The sequence below is a fragment of the Echiichthys vipera genome (assembly GCF_963691815.1).
Source record: "Echiichthys vipera genome assembly, chromosome: 10".
In the NCBI taxonomy this organism is placed as follows: Eukaryota; Metazoa; Chordata; class Actinopteri; order Perciformes; family Trachinidae; genus Echiichthys; species Echiichthys vipera.
In genome coordinates, this window is record NC_139835.1 from 12,535,696 (window position 1) to 12,557,300 (window position 21,605).

Here is a 21,605-nt window from a genome sequence, read left to right on the forward strand (position 1 = left end):
GCCTTTCGTCTTATGGCAGCAGTACTATGTAAACTATTGTCAAGGCTAGTTAGGTTAATGTAACCCATATCAAACCCTGTCCTTCACCTGCCATACTGAAGTCTTGACTGATCCGTTGGCAGAGAACTTGGCATCATTTTTGAATACACACAAAATGCGAAAGGCAGTTATGTAAGCATGGGCAGGGAGAGGCGTGGGTGTGATGCATGGATTTTAAACAACATTAAGCCTGCTGCAGCCCACCGTGAAAAGCAGCTGTGTGGCATGGATTCTGTGGCTTATAACTCATGACAGAAATGTAGACCAGGCATTCAGAGCTCTGAGTATGAATTGAATATTCCCTGCTATGCACTGTGCTGCCAGATTATAGGTACACCTGTAAAAAAAAATCACAACAACAGCCGTGAAGTAAACCCTACTTTCATGAATTATTGCACGTCAGGGTTTTTGTCGATACTATGTCTCTGAGGTGTCGATTCATTTTTACAGTCATTTTGGAGGCTGCAGTTTGTGGTGCTATTGAATTGTATTGTTTTGTTATATTATATAGTGCAACACTCACACAGCAAAATTACTTTGAAATGACTACATAAAGCTGTGGTTGCACCTGTCTTTTTAATGTGACCTGGCACATCCTGCAGGGTGATGGGTTTGGGCTCATCTTGGTCCAACATTACAGTCTCAAAATCCACATCTTGAGGTATCCAATCTCAGCTGTGTGAACATAAATCTGGCTACAGCTACTGCCAGCAGCAACATTCACTTATCACTTGCCCCATTGACATGGTACATGGTGAGAGAACCGGGGGCGATAAGTCATTGTAGCTGAGACTCTTGCTGAGGCTTTCTTGCACATCAGTTCTGCTCTCATACTGCTCACTGCACAGATCAGGGAAACACTATAAAGAATGGTATAGAGTAGATAGCAACACTACAGACGTAAACTACTGAGACCTATTTGCTCTCCATGGGAATCCAAAAGATGCAACAGAAAACTCTGCATGCAGTGTTCTATGACAAATAGACAGCTACTTATGCCCAAAAGAGTTTTACCTTTGACCAGCTAGCTGTTTGAGCCGAAGCGCCTTGTGTGCGACACTACCAATCACGTATGATGGAGGGGATCAGATCATACCATCAGGTTAAAAGCAGAGGGAGGCTGATAATGTACAGTTCTCAGCAACTGTAGCTGCCCTGTGTTTGTCTCCACATTGATTTACCCATTTCATTTTGTATTTTAAACACTGGGATAAACAACATTCAGCTCACTCAGTACTGCACAGATGTGGGAATACGATGGACAGTGCAGGTGAAAGAGGAAAGGAGCTGAGAGAAAGGGCATTAAAAGGAGAAAAAGATGTGTAGCTAAAAGCTGCAAAATCAAGCTATGTGTTCATATACTGTAAAAGGGACATGATTAGTTGCTAGATGCTAGCAAGGCTGCTTTACCTTTTTAAAAATGAATAAATAGCATCAATACTTAACACTTATCAACTATGTAGTGCCTCTGGTTACAAAGATACCAGCGCTTCACGATGCTCAACATAAGTCCAATCAGAGCTCTGGGGAATTGCCTGGCGTAAAACAAACACGCAAAGAGAGCTCACAAATGTTATAAATTAATATTTATTCCTGTAGCCTTGATTATGGAAGCGTTATTGAATACTTGAAACTGTAGACACTCTGGTGTTTATAGCTTTTTTGAATTTATTTTGCTGCAGTTATATTTTTTTTATCATAAAATTAAAAGTGGTACTGGCATATCCAGTACACAGAACAAAATATTTCAACAAAACAGTCACAGTATGTGAGGTCTGTTTTGAACTTGTAGACCTGGGATAATGTTAATTGATTTGAGTCCAGCCCTGCCTTGGATTCACTGCCATTTTTAAACGAGGAATATTTCTAATAAATCAAATCAAAGATCCAGCAATGTTAAACCTATCTGTTTGTCTAAAAACATGAAAAAAGTATTACTTTTGCATTGTTACCAAAACTCCAGATAATGTAATGGCACCAGTATGAAACCATTTAAATCAAGTATCCAACCTTACTGTTGGTGAGCATAGTAAGTAAACCCAGACTGAAAACATACTTCAACAAGTCAGCATTGTGCTACTTGTTGAAGTGTGCCATTCACTACACAGCCTGGCACTTAGTAAGTGCTCATTTAAAGGAATCAGAGAGACGGGTGGATAAGACTTCTTTCTGACAGTTCCACTGGACATTAATCAAGGGCATTTCTACAGTAGGCACTGAGTAAATAGAGAAATCCCATGGCCAATTGTCTCACCTAGCTGGGCAGAGAGTTTTAGAGCCAATTATGTATTTGAGAGTTTTTCTATTGGGACATTTCCAAAGGTTCCACCTGTTATCTGCTTTGAATCTACAGCCACCGTGTCATAATAACTCAAACAGATCTGAAGAAAAAAGTATTAAATATCCCTCTCTTATTTGGAGGAAGTAGCTGCAGTTTCCCAGTGGCTTGCCCTGAAAAGAACATGACTTATCATTGTATTTTCAGCTCCTCCCCAATACACTGAGCACATTACCCAAAAGGAATACTTGAAAATTACAAGACAGATTATTAATCAGTTTCTGCAGACAGAGCAAAGTCTGTTTCTGGATCAAAGTTGCCATTAGCCTTGTTTCCATCCAAATTGCCAAGGGAAATTATGAAAACTTTTGAAATGACTCAAACCAGTATGACTAGGCTACAGGGTGGTGCCGTCATGAGTTGGTGCTATAGGCTACGCATGGCTGCAATACCCCAGGAGAAGTAGAAGTTGCTAACCGTAAAACAAAAATAACCCATGTAGGATAGAAAATGGACAGAGATCTTCAGGAAGCTGGTTACATTGGGTAAGTTTTAAATGTTCTTTCATTTCAGCTAGTCTTGGCCATGTTTCATGCTGTCTAGAGACAAACACATGTCGTGGGAATATCTGCTGGAAATCCCGCTGATTATCCATGCAAGTTAAATGTTTGCTATGTCCGAGTTTCATCGGCAAAGGAATTTCCATATCCCATTTAGTGCATCAGCTCTTTTTCAACAAAGCTAAACACTACTTCAAGCGAGAAACATGTTTTCACAATTAGATTGGGTTTCACTTTTGAATTCTGTCATTTCATACAGTTTTTCTGATGTCGTACTTCAAAGTGTGCATAAAAATATGTAAATGGAAACACAGCTACTGCCCCTGCTACTGCCCACAGAAGAAAGGTTATTTGGTTATTTGGTTTGGTTAATATTACATTGTTTCGTCATAGCAGCAGGCCTGTGCAAATATTGCGCCTGTATGAAAAATAATTCAAGAGATACAGTCATTAGTTTATCCTCTTTTTAATGGTTTTTAATTATATGGTGATCATGATGAAATGCTGGGTGTTTGGGAGAGAAAATGATGCCTGACATATCCAATTTATATTAATTATACTCTATGAGTTTCTTGCAAACTCATGGTTAAACTTCTTTTCCTGTATCACACTTTTACAGGAAACCCCAGATTTGGGGTGTTCATTTCAGATGATGTGACGAAGAATGCATGCTCATTTCTTCTCAGGGATTAATGAAATTGACTGTCTCAGCAGGATGGTTTATAGGTTTGGGCCCTTTTAAATATTCTGATGAACACAAGATGTTACGATTATGGGAAAACACCCACATGGATAATTTATTACTTGTTATATTTGTACTCTAGTTATTGAATATCTTTGAGTGTTTGACACTATTATGCTGGGAACTCTTCACCCGTGTGCTTATTCCGGTAAGAGAATACAAGGGACACCGTCGGAGTTTCACTTATTTTATATAGAGCAAAAACGTTTTGCTGCTAGTTGCGTACACACATGTAAACACGCTCCCTGTAAGGACCCAACGCTCACAACATAGCTGTCCCATATACAGCCTGACGCACTAACGGGCTAACTAAAAGATGCCTGACTAAATATTCAAACAGTTAAGTCAGATTATATTCAACAAATTAACATCTTATTAACCTGTATTTGCATACTCTTAAGGGAATTTATAACACTAGTAGCTAAGTGAGAGTGCAAGTACCGCATTTCCGCACTATAAGGCGCACCTAAAAACCTTAACATTTCTCAAAAGCCGACAGTGCGCCTTATAATCTGGTGCGCCTTATATATTGACCAATATTGAGCCACAAGAGGTCTCGCAACTACGGTAAGCAGCCGCCGACTCTATTTTCCCCCGTAGAAGAAGTAACGCGCGGTGCATGTTTAGATATATGACTGCGCGAAACGTGCTGTTTCATTTCCATTTGTGTGTTTGTGTAAAGACCCAAAAATGGCTATGGCGATTAGTCACGCAGTAGAACACGGGAATAGAGCAGCAGCGAGAGAGTTTAACATTAACGAATCAATGGTGCGGAAGTGGAGGAAGCAACAACAATCTGACTGTTTTTGTTGACATTCCCTTTAGCGCAGCTTCATCTAACTGATGCATAACGTAACCCCAGCCTCGACTGTAGCGTCTATTCTATGCGCCTTATGATGCGGTGCGCTTATATATGAAAAAAGTTTCAAAATAAGCCATTCATTGAAGGTGCGCCTTATAATGTGGTGCGCCTTAGAGTGCGCAAAATACGGTACCTTTAAACTGAAGTATTATCTCTTTTTTCTGTTGACATTAAATCAAATACATGAGAGATATAAAAATAGCATGATGAATATAAGTTGACTTGCTATGATACTGTAATTTGATGTACAGACGCAGCAAATAAGGCTCTACAGGCATCACAGTGTGTGCGGCCTATAGTCTATTTCTATTCCAATAATAAGTTCAGCTTTAGCACAGGCTCTGATCTGATGGTCTTGATTTAATTATAATTATTGACCAGAGCTGTATGTCGCTCTGGATAACAGTATCTGAGATATGTAAATGTATATACATGCTGTGATCCAGAACATAACACAATGTATGGCAGGAGCAAAGTAATGTTGTATAAGAATAACAAAGTCAATTTTTAATTATTTATTAAAGTGACCAACCAACATACTATGACAAAGTTATGTCCGTTACTCATTTTAACCCAAATCATGATCTTTTCCTAAACCTAACCAAATAATTTTGTTGTCTAAACTTAACCAAATAGTTGTGTTTCACAATTTTTACCACATGTTTATAATGGCAACTGTTTCTCAACATTAAAAAAAACATTGGCATATATGTTGTTTTGGGAGTCATTGGCGAACAACCCAGTCTGTCCAGGTATGACGTTCAGCTGCCCCATGAAGCTGACATCATAAGCAACATTTCAGTTTGTGCCTTAACTCATTCTTCAGGCTTCACTTAATTTCTGATCATGAGTAGCTTCTTTGGATATCCTGACTTTGTCATTGAGTTGCTTCTGCCATTTTTTGGCTTAGACCTCATGCTGCTAAATCAACTAGTCTCAGAGCATGATCCCTGATCAAGGGAAGCCCCCCAAGCACCCCTACAGCAAAACCCACCAGCACATTTTTCCCATCACTGTCTGTTTATCATTGCAATAATGTTCTCTCCCTTAGTTACACCTTATTGAAATGCAACTTTGCGAGTGCCTCATTTAAATTGCTGTGAACTGCAATCCCAACAGACTTCCAATAAGTTCAACATTACAGCTTACTATTTTTTTTAAACAGGATGCATGGTTTCAAGGTAGGGGAGACGAGTCCTATGGTAAAGTCACTTTGCTGAAATTAATAATCTTACAATTATTTGTGCTAGAGACATGAGGAGACTTCTGAAGATCTGCCACATGGTATTAGTTCAGCATAATTGCAGTTTCTGGATAAGAAAATTTGGGAATTACTCTTATTTAAACCGTAAATAAAACAACTGCAATGTTATCAGAAAGGCTTGTTTTTAGCCATGTTAGCCACTGGACAATTACTGTACTGGGTGGATTTTTGAAGAGACATTACTGGTTCCCAGACAATAAATCCTATTGAATTTGGTCATCCCCTGACCTTGCCTCTAGCACCACCATGAGGTTGACATATATGGTTTTGACTTAAATGTCTTAACTGGATAATTTGGTGCAGACATCCATGTCCCCTCAGCATGAATTAGCTTTTGCCTGTATTTTATTTGGTCAAAACCCTAAATACTTTGGTTTATGACCAAATAAAATACAGGCAAAACTAATCACATTCCCATCAGTGTCAAGTTCGTGTGTAGTGCACAAGTTAGCATGCTAAAATGACGGACACATATGGTGTAAACATAATGTCTGCTTAGCATTAGCATGTTAGCATGCTGACATTGGCATTGAGTTAACTGAACTGATAAATATGGCTTGAGTAAAAATTACAAAAATGGAAAAACTCCATCACAGCATGGCCTGAATACTTCGTTCTGATTGGCTGGAAGTGTGTGTTATAACCATCAAATATTGATTTATTTGATTTAACCTTTATTTAACCAGGATGTCCCTTGAGATTAAAATCTCCTTTCCAAGGGAGACCTGGCCAAGATAGCATACCATTACAAGGTTACAACATATTCCAAACAGACAAGGGACAACAGATAAATAATACAAAATCCAGTTTAGTTTCTTAGACTCTTCAGTTACACAGGTTTTGATCAGAGCTTTGACCTCTCCCAGGGAGATAAGTAAGCTGTGCTGAAGGTTATTTAATGTCCAGGACCTAAATAATACAACAGCAATTAAGTTTAATCACACATTTTAAATCAAAAGATAGGGCCAGATTGGTTCAAGAATGATTGATGTAACACTCATATAATGCAATACTGTCCACATTCACACTGAAAGAGTTATTGTTTACTCCAACCATTCCACTTCTCCACATTGCCCTTGAAGGGGTCCTTTTTTAAGAATTACTTTACTCCATCAGAGATTCAAGATGGAGGACAAACAACACAGCCCTTTGTTCTGTATAACAAATCTAAAATTCAGCCAAAGCTAATATTAAGCTTCAGCAGTCTGAGCTATGTGTACCAATATTTACTGTATCTCATAGTTGGCTTGTTCTCACTAAATAATTACTGTATGAGTACTAGTGTATTTTGCCTAAAAATGCTCTGGATATGTTTAGAAAATAGCAATAGCTCAGTCTTGTTTAACTGTGGAATTAATTAATTTTGATCATTTAGGAAATGTCCCTCACTCACCTTGTAAGTGAAGCAGACGATAGCAAACTGTTAGGTTCACGCTGTGTCTAAGAGGTCACTCACAAAAAAAGAATATTAAACAGAAAACAACAACAAAAAAAGAGAAAGAAAGCCAAGCAGCAGCAGAATTAATTGAATTAGTTCTACCCATTGAGGTCAATAGGTTGATCCAGCTCCTCTACTTTCAACAACAAATAAGTATTCAGCTGCACTACTCAGGATGGGGTGAATGAAAATGAACAAGTGGTTAGACTGAATGAAAAACAACAACAAATTGACAACAAATGAAATAATGATTGGTGTAGGTCGATGTTTACTATCAAATTAGGTAGCACAAGGAAGCGTTGAGTGCACATCTTGCTCAAAACACACAGCATATTGTGGTACTATACGTATGATACAATATTTAAGTTAAGTATGTGATGTAAATGACTTGTTAGTAAAGTTAAAATAGTCAGTAAGTTGAAGCAACGTTGACTTTTGTTTTCACATGGAACACAAACACCTTTCTTTTGAGTGAATGTCCAGGGTTTGTATGACCCATTTTGTCCATTACGTTTCCTCCAAAATTACCTTGCTGCAGTAAATTAGTAGTATATAAACGTATGAGACTGGATTGGCACAGGGCTATTCCGCAAAGGCATTCGCATGACTCCATACATAAGCTTCTTGGATCAGAGCCAAGATCCTGTATATTTATCTTTTTTCATCTTAAATTTTCTGTTAGATGAGTGGCATATAGGTGATAATTCAAAATTGATATTTTTGCGTTGACTACCACATTAGCACTGGCAGCATACCCTGATTGCAATCCCTTTTTCACAGCTTCTCTCCTCTCTCTTCCAATCTCCCCTTGTACATTCTCAGTTCTGACTAGTCTGTTTCAGTACAGCAGTTGATCAAAGGGTAGAATAAAACAAGCAGGCTTGATAGACAGTGCTCTGCAGTCAGAAAATGACTCATATGGGAGTTTTTCTCAGGTAAGAACGAGATCCAATTGCTGTCTCCAGTGTGTTCCCCACTGGGTCAAAGACAGTAAACAGAGTAGGCTATTTTAACAGGTCTCTGTGGAGGCTGCTGGCAAAACACAGAGAACATTATTCTCATCTACCTTTTTTTTTTTTTGCTTTGGGTTTTGCATCACTAAAGAGTCCCCTATCTTCTTTTTTTTCAGAGGAGATCTTTTAAGTGAAGTGAAGCATCCATCCCAGGAAATAAATATGTCATTAATTATCAACCAAAGGACGACATAGTGATAGAAATAGAGTGGAACTTGAAAGAAGAAATGAGAAATCTTATCAGTTGGTAACCTATTTACTTTCAGCTCTGTCTGCAGTAGGGGGTATAAGCACTTGTGCTGACAAAGACAGAGCTATCCAGCATGGAGAGTAGCCTGTCAAGAAAAAACTGCTCCATGAAGAAGATGAACACAAAAGAGTTGGTTTTTTTTATGCGTGTGTCATTTCTAGCTTTTAGGTTTTAGCTCCCCCCGTATATTCTGCAACTTCTCCCTGGACTCATACTGACTCATTCTGGCTGACACCATCAGGCTTACAGTTCTTTTTTTTGTAAAGCAAAGAGGAGTTCATCTCCTTAAAACTATTGTAATTACAACAGGCGTGTCATGTTTTGTTAAAGCAGAAAATAGCTTTTTTTATTAACTGGAATTACAATGAAGCTTCCTCACAAGGGAACATTTATAAAGCATATAAGAGCCCTGACAAACATGAGTAGCAGAATGATAGAAAAAATGTGACACAGAGGCTTAATTTATTTTGTAGTGTGCAGCAGAGGATGTCCTATGCTTTGTTCGCTCATTCCATGCAGTGACAAATTACTTTTACGGTCTCTTTATGTGCCTGACCTTCACACAGACACGCATAACCCACAAAGTACAAGGTCATTCACATCAACCTCAGAACTCAATACTCCCAACTTTTAGCAAGGCATCACAGAACAGGACACGCTCCTGCTTGGCTTTCCTTGCTGCTGATTTACTCAAATCTTTGCACTTGGGCCAGTGTGCAGCAGCGGAACAGGAGAAGCTCCTGTCAGCAGGTTTATCTCATTTGCATTAAAGGAGCTGAAGGTGTTGACTAATCTATTTTCAGCATTGTGGAGTTTTTTTGCTTGGGACATACGACTAAAAAGTTATTATTTAACCGCTCTCATCTTTGAGAATTACTATTACTGCAGTTAGCTATACTGCTGCACACACACACACACACACACACACACACACACACACACACACACACACACACACACACACACATACACACACACACCACTGAACAGCATTTGAACGTGCTTGTATTTTCTTTTTTTCCGTGTAAAAAATGTAGAGAGGGTCTCCAAAACCAAAAACCACAGTATGTATGAATTCACATTGAAGGTCCCATATTGTAAAAAGTAAGATTTCATCTCTTTTTTGATTATGAAGCAGATTAGAAATAAATACTGTGAGTATAAGTACCAAAATGTTCATTTAACAGAGAAATGCACACAGCCTGTATTCAGAAATGCTGTGCGTGGTTGTGGTGTCAAAACTATTCTATATATAGGTAAAAAAGTGCTGCTACAGTGCCGTTACAGTCATTCCCCGTCTGCTATGATGGTGTAGAGACACCAAGAGCGTCGATGACGACCAGGGAATGATGACCAATCAGAGGCTTTTTCAGGAGGGGGTCTTAAAGAGAGCATTTCAGACAGAGGTTCAGGCATTATATAAATGTCCAGACAGGAGACATGCATGCTTTGTTTTTTTCGCCCTTTTGTAAACTTTATTGACACACATTCACCTCTCTACTTCCGGTCCATCCCATATACCGTATGTTACCCTCTTAAATCCATAAACAAACATGTTCCTATTACACTTCTGCCCTTACTACACAGACTCAGAAGTTGGAAGTTCCCGATTTCTGATTACAGTAAAATGCAGTATACACTTCAGTGACTCCACCCGGGCAGACCAACCGCTGTTGACTGAAGTAAAAACCGTTACTAATAGAGCGCTGCATTTGAATTTTGCCTGGGAATGTCACCACAGACACTGTATTTCTGGGTTAAGCAGCAAATACAAGTGCTCTTAAAATATACAGTTTGTAACTTTAACATGTATGAACCTAAACATCTGTATTCATATTGGGCCTTATTCTGCACACATTGTGCTTTGTTAAACAAAAAATAGATGCAGAATAGATTCCTTTTTATGTATTTCTATATTAGTATTAATTGAACCTGCAGGAGTCATCCAGTAATGAGATGACCTTCTATCTTTGATTCCCATCATTCATACAATGACACTTAAGGCTGGATATTTCCAGTAGCTACAACAACTCTTGTTAATTACTTCTGTCCCAAATGACAAACTAGTCATGGCTGTGTGTCTTTCCCTATTCCTCCTTCAAGCATCTAACACCACAATCCGATGGTGGGAGCTTTGACCAGAATTAGAACGTTTTGTATAAGGGTGATGTGAAAACCCTGCACAGCACGAAGGAGACTTCTGAGAGGAGAGCTGCTCTAAACTCTTCTGTGAGAATATTGTCATGGGATTAAGGATCTGCCCGCAAGGAATCTCCTGCCTTGTGGCTCTCATGAGATGAGCCGCCAGCTTTTATGTCAGCCTAAATCGGCTCCCTGCCAGTCAGAAGGAGGGACACAAGTTCAAAATGAGATCTCGATTGAATAATCAATGTAAAAAGCTTTTGAAGAGACGCATAAAATTTTGTTCCCAAATGATTTGGATAGCAGGAATATTCCGTTTACTATTATAAATGTGGTGCTTGCAATACTGATTAATTAAAGTTCAACAACGCAGAGCATCCATTTGATGACCACTTTATTGTTTTCCAGCCCAAGGCACTGTTTGAAAAATGCAGTGATGTGTTTGAGTTTTAGAAAAAGCTTAAAATATAGAAAATCTAATTGGAGCAACATCTTGTAACATCAGATCAATACTCAACTTGGAATTTTATTCACCTTGAACCTAATCAGGTTTACTTGGTGTACTAGATGTAGCCCACCCAGGGGAGATACAGTATGTATGGAGGAAGATAGCAATAAACATTGGTTTTGTTTGTTTTTTTCATTTCAAATTATAATGAGAGCGCATTTGTGCATATTTGCAGGAATTTTGTGAGCTGTAATGTCAAGCTGCATAATGAATTAAATATGAACAGAACAAGGGAAACATCTTGAAAGCTTTACAAAAAGCATGACACTTAAATCAAGTGTGCTTCAAACAGGGTTATGTGCATGGAAGTAGAAGCTCAGCTGGATGGTAGTGTTTTATGAAACCTCATAAGAAGTCCTGTGTTCATATTGAAGGTTTTGGACAGGCCTCATTTTAAAGAAAACCAGGTGACTATTGGTACATATGAATGACCAGTAAGCTTGCTTTTTCTTTTTGATTCTAGTCTTTATAGCCGGAACATATAAGGACTTATCATATCTAAAAAATTAGTCAAAGTAATATTTTAAGCACATAATTGCTGCCCTTGTCTGCTGCAAAATAGTTTGGATTGATTTTTTGTATGTTTATCTTATCACTCATATTTTCATTGCTGTGACATTTATGATTTCCACACTTTCTAAAGGGTTTTATTCTTCTCTGATATCTTTGTCTGATGTTCATGATCTCAGCAATGCCTTTATAACAATAAAATTATAACCGCTCTTAATGGGGCCCACTTAATGAGAAGGAATTTTGTGATTTTGATCTGTGGCTGCAGGATAAAAAAAGTAACATGTTCTGCCAATTCCGTTAACACACTCGTAATGGAACGGACCACTTAATTCATTCTGCCATGGCTGATAACATTTCTGTTTGACACCAGCTTTTATTGAATCAAAATAATTGGTAATTCCTTACACTGCACTGTTACTTTTATGATTGTATTTTATATCTGTCTTTTTCTATTTTGGATTGTTATTATTTTCTCTTTTCTTCACTCTATTTAATGTTTCATGTAAAGTACTTTTAATGCTTTGTTGCTGAAATGTAGAACTTGAAATTGTATCTCAATTTGTCTTTGTCAGTCAGTGCGTTTACATTCACGGCATTAACCCGAAAATGGTCTTTCCCCGATTGAATAGGAAAATGACGGGAATAACTCGACCTCCGGTACAGTCGGTGGCGCCCCGCCAACATACAATCTTCGAAGTATGTTTCTTTTTTCTGGTTCAACTCAAGCCCCTACCCATAGACTGTATAAAAAATGTACCTAGCCTCTCCATTGAGGTCAGTTCTCTCAACTTGATCCAATCGTACTCTCCTATGGGAGTCGCCATCTTGTCAGACTTGACTCCGCCTCATTTCCTCTTACCAAAAAATGTAATTGATGTGAAGTTGGGGGAAAGGAGATACGTCCGTCTGGCTGACGTTTACCTCCGCGGAAAAGTAAGGGCCAGCAGCGAGCTGCCACTCAAGAGGCCGTGCCCCTAATTATTTAAATTTAAACATTAACCTTCAATAAAATAAAAACTAGCCTGATACAAAAACCTATTTAAGGCCTGTTTCAAAAAAACATTCTAGTCTGTATGTTTAGGTCATATCTCCATGACAACACTGGAGGTTAAAGTTTAAGAATAATTAGGGGAGCGGCCTCTTGAGTGAGAGCTAGCCTCTGGACATCACTTTGCCCCAGAGGCTAGTTGTCAGGATTAGCATGCTAACTTCGTCATCTCGACCTGGACTGTGGTCATTCATGTGGTGGTGTTATCAGTGACAAGATGGTTTGGTCTTCAAAGAACTGTACAAACAGATGGTTTAGAAATACACTGTGTTAATGTTAGCTCTGTTATGCTAACTAAATCGCCGCACTTGCACCATGACTTGCAATATAGCCTCCTATCGATGGCACACACTGGATGCTAATCTGGAGCACCGGGAGGTTTCGAGCAAGGGGTCGTTTTTTACAGTCCATGAGCATGGTACTGTGTTGACTACCAGTTTAAATCATAGATCATAAATGCTGGCTGCCTGCACTTCACAGCCGGAGCCGGTGTAATCTCAGCTAAAGACATGATACTCCCAATTCCACTCCCGTTAATCTAGTAACGTCCTCTGTTAGCCTAGCTCCCGGGCGGTGGTGCTAATGTTGCTTATTCAGTATAAGTCAGCAAGATGGAAGTCACTCCCTCCCCCCAACGTCACCTCAATGCCCTTTTTTGGTAAGATGAAATGAGGAGGAGTCAAAGTCCGACAAGATGGCAGCTCCCAGAGGCGAGTATGATTGATCAAGTTGAGAGAAAAGGCCCAGCGGAGAGACTACGTCCATTTTTTTATACAGTCTATGGTTCACCATTGTCAACATTTACAAGCGGGGGGAAACGACTTTTGACCAGAATTACGACTGAAACGGGTCCTCTTGGTAGTGATGTTACTCGGTTTAATGGTAATGCTCTATTGCTGTTGTTTCACGCTGTTTTCGCAAGTGTTTCTTCCTGGTTTATTCTATTTCCGGTTCAGATACCACTGCCGCGGAGTGGGAAGAGGGAGTAATAACCCATGAAGCATGCGTAGACCCGAAACCCTAGAGTAATCCGGGAAGGCTGTTATCTAGGAGTTCTCTGTTAACTTGGGTATGAGAACTCCAATTTTACCCGGGGTACAGTGTTTACATGGTGGTGGAGAAACCGGAGCAGTATTGCCTTAACCCACATATAATCGGGTTTTTTAAACTGCATGTAAACGCAGTTTGTTAAATGGCTGTCACGCGATGCTGTGACATCACTGTTTGGCGTGTTGCAAAGGTTTGAGAGCATAGAGAGCAGTGCAGGAGTTTAAGTCATTGCTCATGTACCTTTAAAGCTCCCTATACAGTGTGCAGCAGAATAAATCCTACTTTGATACACAGCTGTTGTCAAACTGCTGACAACTGCAGAGACCACAGGACGTGGTTTCCAACAAATCCTGTACGTTTCCAACAAATCTTGTACATTTCCATCAGATTATCTGCAGCTATTCTATAATAACAAAAGGACATCTGAATAAATGACGAAAGACTGAATGTTAACCATGTTGTACAATATCAACTTCATCAAAAAGGGTTATAGCTGTTGCAGCTGGATCTGAGAAGTTACTGTAGGCTCGAGGTGATTTCTAGCTATGATGCTTAGTTCACACAACACAACACTTCATAATTTAAGACTTTAGCTAAAGGCAAGATTACTCACTAGAGAATTTATATTCTTAAAAACACATATAATGTGTTATTTGTCTAGCTATAGGGGTCAATGAAGTGTGTGTGTGCGTGGGGGGAGGGGGGGGCTTTGAGGCTAGCTGTAACACTGTAATATATGCAGTATATATATATATATATATATATATATATATATATATATATATATATAAATATATATATATATATATATATATATATAAATATATATATATATATATATATATATATATATATATATGTATATATATAAATATATATATATATATATATATATATATATATATATATACCACAGTTTTGGTGGCACCCTTGAGCATTTAAATCACATTTGTAAACACATCCAAAGCATAATTAGACACTCAGCAAAAGCTTGAAAATTCAGAGCGATAAAGTCCGATTTGGGAGGAGGTCGTTGTGGTGGATGGGTCAGACCAACACAGGCCTTTCCACAGTACCATTCATGTCCCTTCTTTCATTCGCTACTGACACTACAAATGCTAGATCTGATTGTGATGGCCCCGCTTTGACCGTCTTGCAATGGCCATGTTAGCTGCTGTATCAACTCAAGTTTATTGATCAGAAAGTGCTTCTAAGGTTAGCATCATTTTTAGCCAGATGGGACATCCCTTCTATGAAAATGGAGCAGATGTTTGGGCCCGATGATGTCTATTCATTAGCCTTGCTTATGTGGTGCTCAGGGCCACAGATAATGCAATATTTTAAATGATTTCCTTTTATAATACTTGCAAACATTTTGCAACAAAAACAAATGTCCTTACTTAGCAGTGTTCACTCATTAATAAACTAGCTGTAAAAGTTGCTTGACTCAATCACATTTACAAAATAGTTCTTGTGTTTGTTGTGTGTCTCTGCACATAACTTTTCTTTAAATTACTCAGGTTTGTGAATTGTCCTGTTTAATTTGCAAGCTGTGTTTGATTTGAACTTGTATATGAGAGGTTTACTTGATGTTTGGTCTGTAGTCTCAATCATATGTTCTCAGTGCTATAAGTAACAGGTCATTTTTAGGGCCAGAGCTGAATAGTAGACCCCTCGATTCTGGTGTGTTCATTTTATTTGAGTCGATCAGGGGGATGTTATGACACTGAGATACCTTAAAGACCAAGACTGCCCACCAATTGCAGCAAATTTTTCCTTTTATCAAAAACATTTAGCAAAATGAGGGACCACAAAGGGTTTGCTTCTTTATGATTCTACTCCCATTTCTTTTCAAGAGTGCATTATTTTTGTTAACTTTTCCTATCCATATTACTGGTTAACATTACCTAACAATTCTGATAGGGTTATGAAGTTCAAAGAACATTTTAAAGATGTTTATTATTTCAAATAATGTCCCTATAAGGCTAAATGCTAACTAAGACATAGCGTTTTAACTGCAACATTCTGAGGATGTTTTGGGGACATAATTAAGGTAACAGATGTCCTTTAAGAAACATTCCCACAATGTTACATGATAACAAAGAAGGAACCTTCTCAAAGCAACATTCTGAAATGGTTTGAGGACGTTATTGAGGCCTGAGATTTAAAAAAATACAGAAACGTTCCTGTAATGCAATGCATTGTCAAAGGCAGAATGTTTCACCTGAGAATGTTTTGCTACCTTTTAGAAGAAATATAAACTATAACTGAAAAAAACTTCCAACTGAAGACATTACTGACATAAACGCACTATGCCGGACCTGTTCATGAGAACACGCTGCCCTGTTAATACAAGGGGTTTTCATCTACAAGCAGTTTTTTAACCACTTAGTTACAAGAGACATGAATAAATGTACTGAGCTGAGATAAAACAGTCAAGTGATATTTAGCAACGGGAAAAATCAGTTACAGCGTCACTTAAAAGTGATATGCAACAAGGTGAAATGTAAATGATTTAATCACATAACTACAACATAAGAAGCTCTAGAAAAATTGGAAATAATTTCCAAATAATAAAAGTAACGCTAGCTAAAATTAGTGTAGGTATCCTAGGCTACCGTTGGCCTATATGTTCACATAATGAACACACTTTTCTCAGAATGTGCTGCCCATAGAAAGCATATTAATATACCTATTGGTCCAAATCAGGCTACTTGTGACATTATAGTAAACTTAAGAGGAGCAGTCAGTACTGATGACTTTATTAGTGTTATTTGATATGATACTCTGTAGGCCATGCAAGTTGCCATGGTGATACCAGAAAACCTGAGTAAAGCCCAAATTTAGCTGTAAACCCAAATCTCCTATTACTGTGGCAGTGTTACGTGTATGTATGCTATGTTTGTATTAGTCAATTAAAAGGACCAGACATTAAGGATTTTGCCGTTGCATGTGAGTAATCAGATTATAGCAGTGCATGTAAACATTCTAGGATTTCTCACAATAACCTGTTTTCTATCCAACATGTCATTTGTCATTTACAGCTAATACGCTTTGTGCATCTCTATACCTATAGGACTCTGGAGCCCAAATGAACACTCTCCTGGCAGGTAGCGTACATTACAATTACTGTGCGTATTTATCATAGGTATCTGTGCTCCCAAGAGGCTGTTGGATCTGTGGATCCAGATCCAGATTTAACTGCTTTTATAAAACAAGTATATCATCCATGAGGTACAATATTGAATGTGAAAGTAACATTTGACAGGGTGGTGCATTTACCTTGATGCAAGCAGAGGCAGTATGAAAGTAACTACATATTGGCCACACTGATGGCTAAACTCGCTAAATTAAAGTGAAAAAGCCCTCTAAATTATGCAGTGCAGTTTGGTTGAATGGGAAATCCTGGTACACTGGGTACGCGGTAACATACTGCCTCTTTGTAGCTTATTTTTCAGAAACAAGAAGCCCACTGCAGCAGTGATGTTTGATTTCAGCTTTGATGGTGCAACAGTGTGGTGAAATTGCAAATAAATGCACTCAGACCCTGAAATGAAATGCAAATGTTGCCTGACTGTATCACTCCACATATGGGTGTATTTTTTCTTACATTCACAAGGTCCTGGAGCTCAGCCCTGTAAATTCTTTGAATTATCCAGCAGGAGCTGAGGGATATCCCTCTCATTAAGGAAAACCTTTATTGATTTTTCAATCTTTTGAAAATCATTGCCCTTCAGCTGATTCTTACAGCTGAAAGTTCCCACATAATTTAGATGAATAGTTAGATGGCTAAATTATTCAATCCTCCAGAGAACCTTGGTAGGACTAATCATACGTACAACACGTATTATTTGCTTTTTAGAGCCAAAAACTGTAAGTAGTAAATGTTGAAATACACAGTTGCTAAACAAATACATTATTTTAATCATAGTGCTTACTGCATTCTTAATACTGTACACAGTCTCAAATGTATTGCTTAAATTAGCCTAGGTATAAATATCAGAGATAAAAATACCTCACTATCCTGAACTAGTTGAATTACCTTTTCAAGGAAGGAAAATAAAAATAATAACAGTGTTTTTTTTCGATTTTAGAGGGAGAAGCTTTGATGCAGAATACAACCCCATCTGTGATGCATCTACAAATAAAGCGGCTATTTTCCGGTTTGTTAAACTAAGATGTAAAAAACCCAAATAACTTCAGAGAAGTGAAATCCCAGCATTTTAAAGTCCTTTTAAAGAAAAAAATACAATCATTTAAAAGATGACAATTGAAAACCTGAGAGAGAAGATATTACTTCACAGGACTAAACCTGACACTAGATGAGCGCTGTGTGGTGTCTTGCCATTGTGTTAAAATTCAGATGCTTATGGAAGTCAGAATGAATCCAATTTACATGTTCTGTTCCTGGAAGATATCAGCATTCTAAAGCTAATAGGACTGTATATTATCCCTTGAATTTCAAAGAACAAAATTTAAAAGGCAGCTACAGTATGCACTTTCACTTGTCTTTCATTCTAAAATCAATTTCCCCAACGCATAAACTAATTATATGGCATCTAAAGTTGTGCAACAACCATAATATAATGATATAAAACAAATACACACAGAGCAATACAAATCACACTATACTGTACTAGTCCACAGCACTGATATGTTCTGAGGGTATATGGAACATACTGCTCATTCTTATTCCTAGGGTATCAAATACTGCAATTTTGTCATCGGTAAAGACTAACAAAGCACCCTTGAGCATCTGTTTATTATGTACTGGGATTTCAACTGTAAACCCAACTGTGGCATGATAAGATATTCGGAGCAAGTGCATCATAGTAGTTGTTGTGACAAACAAATTTATTTCAACTCACCCATGAACTTTTACTAACCTTACCCCAAGTGGTTTTGCTTCCTAAACAACTAAACAGGTTAACCCGTGTTTAAAACAACAACCACAGTGGAGCATCATAGTTCGACATGCAGGGCTACCCAGTGCGTTGACATATGACACCAAGGGTGTCCTGACCAAAGCGCCCGTGTATGATGAGTTGGAATGAGAACGGGTTGTTTTTTATCATAGCCTATGTGACACCTCCTGCAGCATTTCTCTCACTCACTATAGAATACTGATTGCTACTTTCTGCAGTTGAGCAAAAAGCCTTAGGAGCTTCCATGTATTTGATGGTTTTTACTCCTTGTCAATGTTCCGTGAGTTAATGGTCAATGCATACCACGCTGTTAAAAAGAGACAAGTGTAGGATTTGTCCTTAAACAGCCATTTTAAAGAGTTAAATAATAGTCCCATTTGCCACATTGTTTCAGTGCTCCATTCTGCTCTCCAAGACACTGATGAAGGTCAAGCTTAAATGGCTCCAGCTCTCTGCTTGAGCCAGAGACTCCCAGCTTAGCCACAGCTCTGGGAACTGGCTCAGACAAAAGATTTACCCCACAATGCTGCTGGCCTAGATAGACACACCAAGTACACAATAGGACGACTGCGCATAATTAAGAGAAAATCTTTCCTACAATGACAAGTCCAAAATTAAAAAATGAGCTTGTCAGCCAAATTAAAATATATTGTGTCCATGGTGAAGATGCAGAAGTTAAATCAATATTTGCCAACATGAGTGTACTGTAATACTCAGACTTGTGATATAAAGCCTGGAGCTGTTGCAGAGACATTGAATGTGAGGGACATGTGTGGCCTTAAATTAACGTTTGCTTATTTAAACCAAATTATACCAAATACTTCCTTGTTGTTTTATTGTACAACTGGCTGCTCTTCAACTGAAGTTTCTGTTGTTAGATTTCACTTCAGCACTGTGTCTGACTGAGTCTCTCTCTGAGAGTGATATATCAAGAGGCGAGGCATGCTAAGTTTAAGATTTCCATTCTTGTCTCAACATTTATTTTCATATCCTGTTAGGCAACAACTCATGAGCCATCTTAGCTCTGAAAGGATGTCAAATCCTCACTCTTGGTGTCCTGGTAACATCCCTTTTGAACATACGCTCTTTCAAGTGAAATTAATCAATCTCTTTATCACTTGGGCAGTCATTACCCAACCACAGAGTGAGAAATGAAAGTGCTAATCGCACGGCAAGCGGGGCATTTCTGTAGGAAGGCCAAACTCTCCTCCTCAAGCTGCTTTGGAAATACATTTTCACTTGAATTTGCTTAGCACAAGAAGGATGAATCATGAGATTACCTCAAATTATCTTTATAAAAGGAGTGATATATGGCATCAGCTAGTATGTCACAAATATGATAAATGTTTGTATATAAAACATTGTTTTTCATACGTAATGTATCTAAAAAAATAAATCAATATATAGACTCGATATTCACAGAACAATACATGAACTGTATGCATCATGCTGTTCATTGAAACCATGTCTACCAGATATAACTGGGGCCATAAATCCACAGCAGGTCATAACGGGACCCGATTATTTACTGTGCACAAATGTCTCATTAACTGTGTCATGTTACCGCTGCATACACATCATTATGGTAACAATCCAGGATCGACTTGTCACTAGGGGGCTGGGGATGGATAGTCTGTCTGGAAGAAGGTATATATGCTAACTGCCCAGGCGGTAGGGCCCTCTGGCTTGATAGTGTCCAATAGCAGCCTGAGGTTTATGTTCCCCAACAATGTGTGTCTGAAAGAGGAGGATTACTTTCCCAACAAAACTGGTTACACTGAAAATGAATGTAGTTACAGTATGTTTCTCCCATAATGAGAAGTAGTAATGGCTGTCTAACTCAGGTGTGTGTATACAGCCTGTACACTGGAATGTGTGTGTGTGTGTGTGTGTGTGTGTGTGTGTGTGTCTGTGTGTGTGTGTGTGTTTGTGTGTGTGTGTGTGCGTGTGTGTGTGTGTTTGTGTCTGTGTGTGTGTGTCTGTGTGTGCGTGCGTGCGTGCGTGCGTGTGTGTGTGTGTGTGTGTGTGTCTGTGTGTGTGTGTGTGCTTACAAGTTCAGGGTGGCCTTTCTTGTTAAATTCTTACACTTGATGGTAAAAAGAAAGATATATTTTAAAGAATACCATTGGTGCAACCTTGGCAAATGATGAGCAGCTAATGTGTATATCGCAGTGTGCAGAATTATCATTGGTCACATCTTGTGATTTTTTTTCCCAGCAATAAAAGACCCAGATAAATGTACAGTATTTGAATGGTGAAAGAAGGGTGGTTGGTTAACGGATTTATAGCAAAGACATAGAATCAGATATTTTACCTGCTTTCCATGAGAAGTGGTGGTTCTTAGGAAACACAATGTCAGACTGGACTGAAAAGGAAAAGAGAGACAAGAGGAGGAGGAGGCAGAGGTAGATCCCAGCTCGCCGAGTCCAGGCAATGACCCCAAAGTCATCTTTTAGAGTCATAGTCCAGCCCATTGCTTCCTCTCTTACTCCTGTGGGAAGAACATGAAATTCAACAGTAAGTCATTTATAGAAATGGAGAGACATGGGCCGTAGTGTGTAAGCTCTTTAAAAAAGGGGTATGTGGAAAAGGTGTCATAGACTCTGAGGCTAGAATATGCCCCACTGAAACCTCTAGCCCAGATACATGACTTTCAGTGTCACCTTCCAAAGTGCTTTACACTCTCTCGCACTTGAATCATAATGTTTCTTTCTTCTTCTTTTTTTCAATCCAGCATACGAGTGTGATTACATGCTTGCCTCCCACCTAGACCAAACATAATTAATCAGAGAGAGGCTTGAGCATCTCAGCCTCCCAAGGTACAAGTGGACACATGTATTGGAGGAAGGGGAGACTTTAAGCTTGGAGTAATACAGGGTATTAGTACCTTTTTACTGCAGCTCATTTATTCCTATCTCCTGCTACTGTGATCCATGTCCTAGGAGTGTGGGATTAATCCTGGATTCACTAGGC

General features: G+C 38.6%; 1 protein-coding gene across 1 annotated transcript in view; it reads right to left on the reverse strand.

The window, feature by feature from the left end:
* The window catches only part of thsd7ba (thrombospondin, type I, domain containing 7Ba), a gene marked incomplete at both ends in the record, with an annotated part of 152,679 nt that extends 131,573 nt beyond the window's left edge, over nt 1-21,106 (reverse strand). Inside the window, one exon of the mRNA XM_083921867.1 lies at nt 20,947-21,106. Coding sequence (XP_083777993.1) covers nt 20,947-21,106 — 160 coding nt within the window. The remainder of the gene's footprint in view (nt 1-20,946) is intronic.
* Between the last annotated feature and the right edge of the window lie 499 nt (nt 21,107-21,605).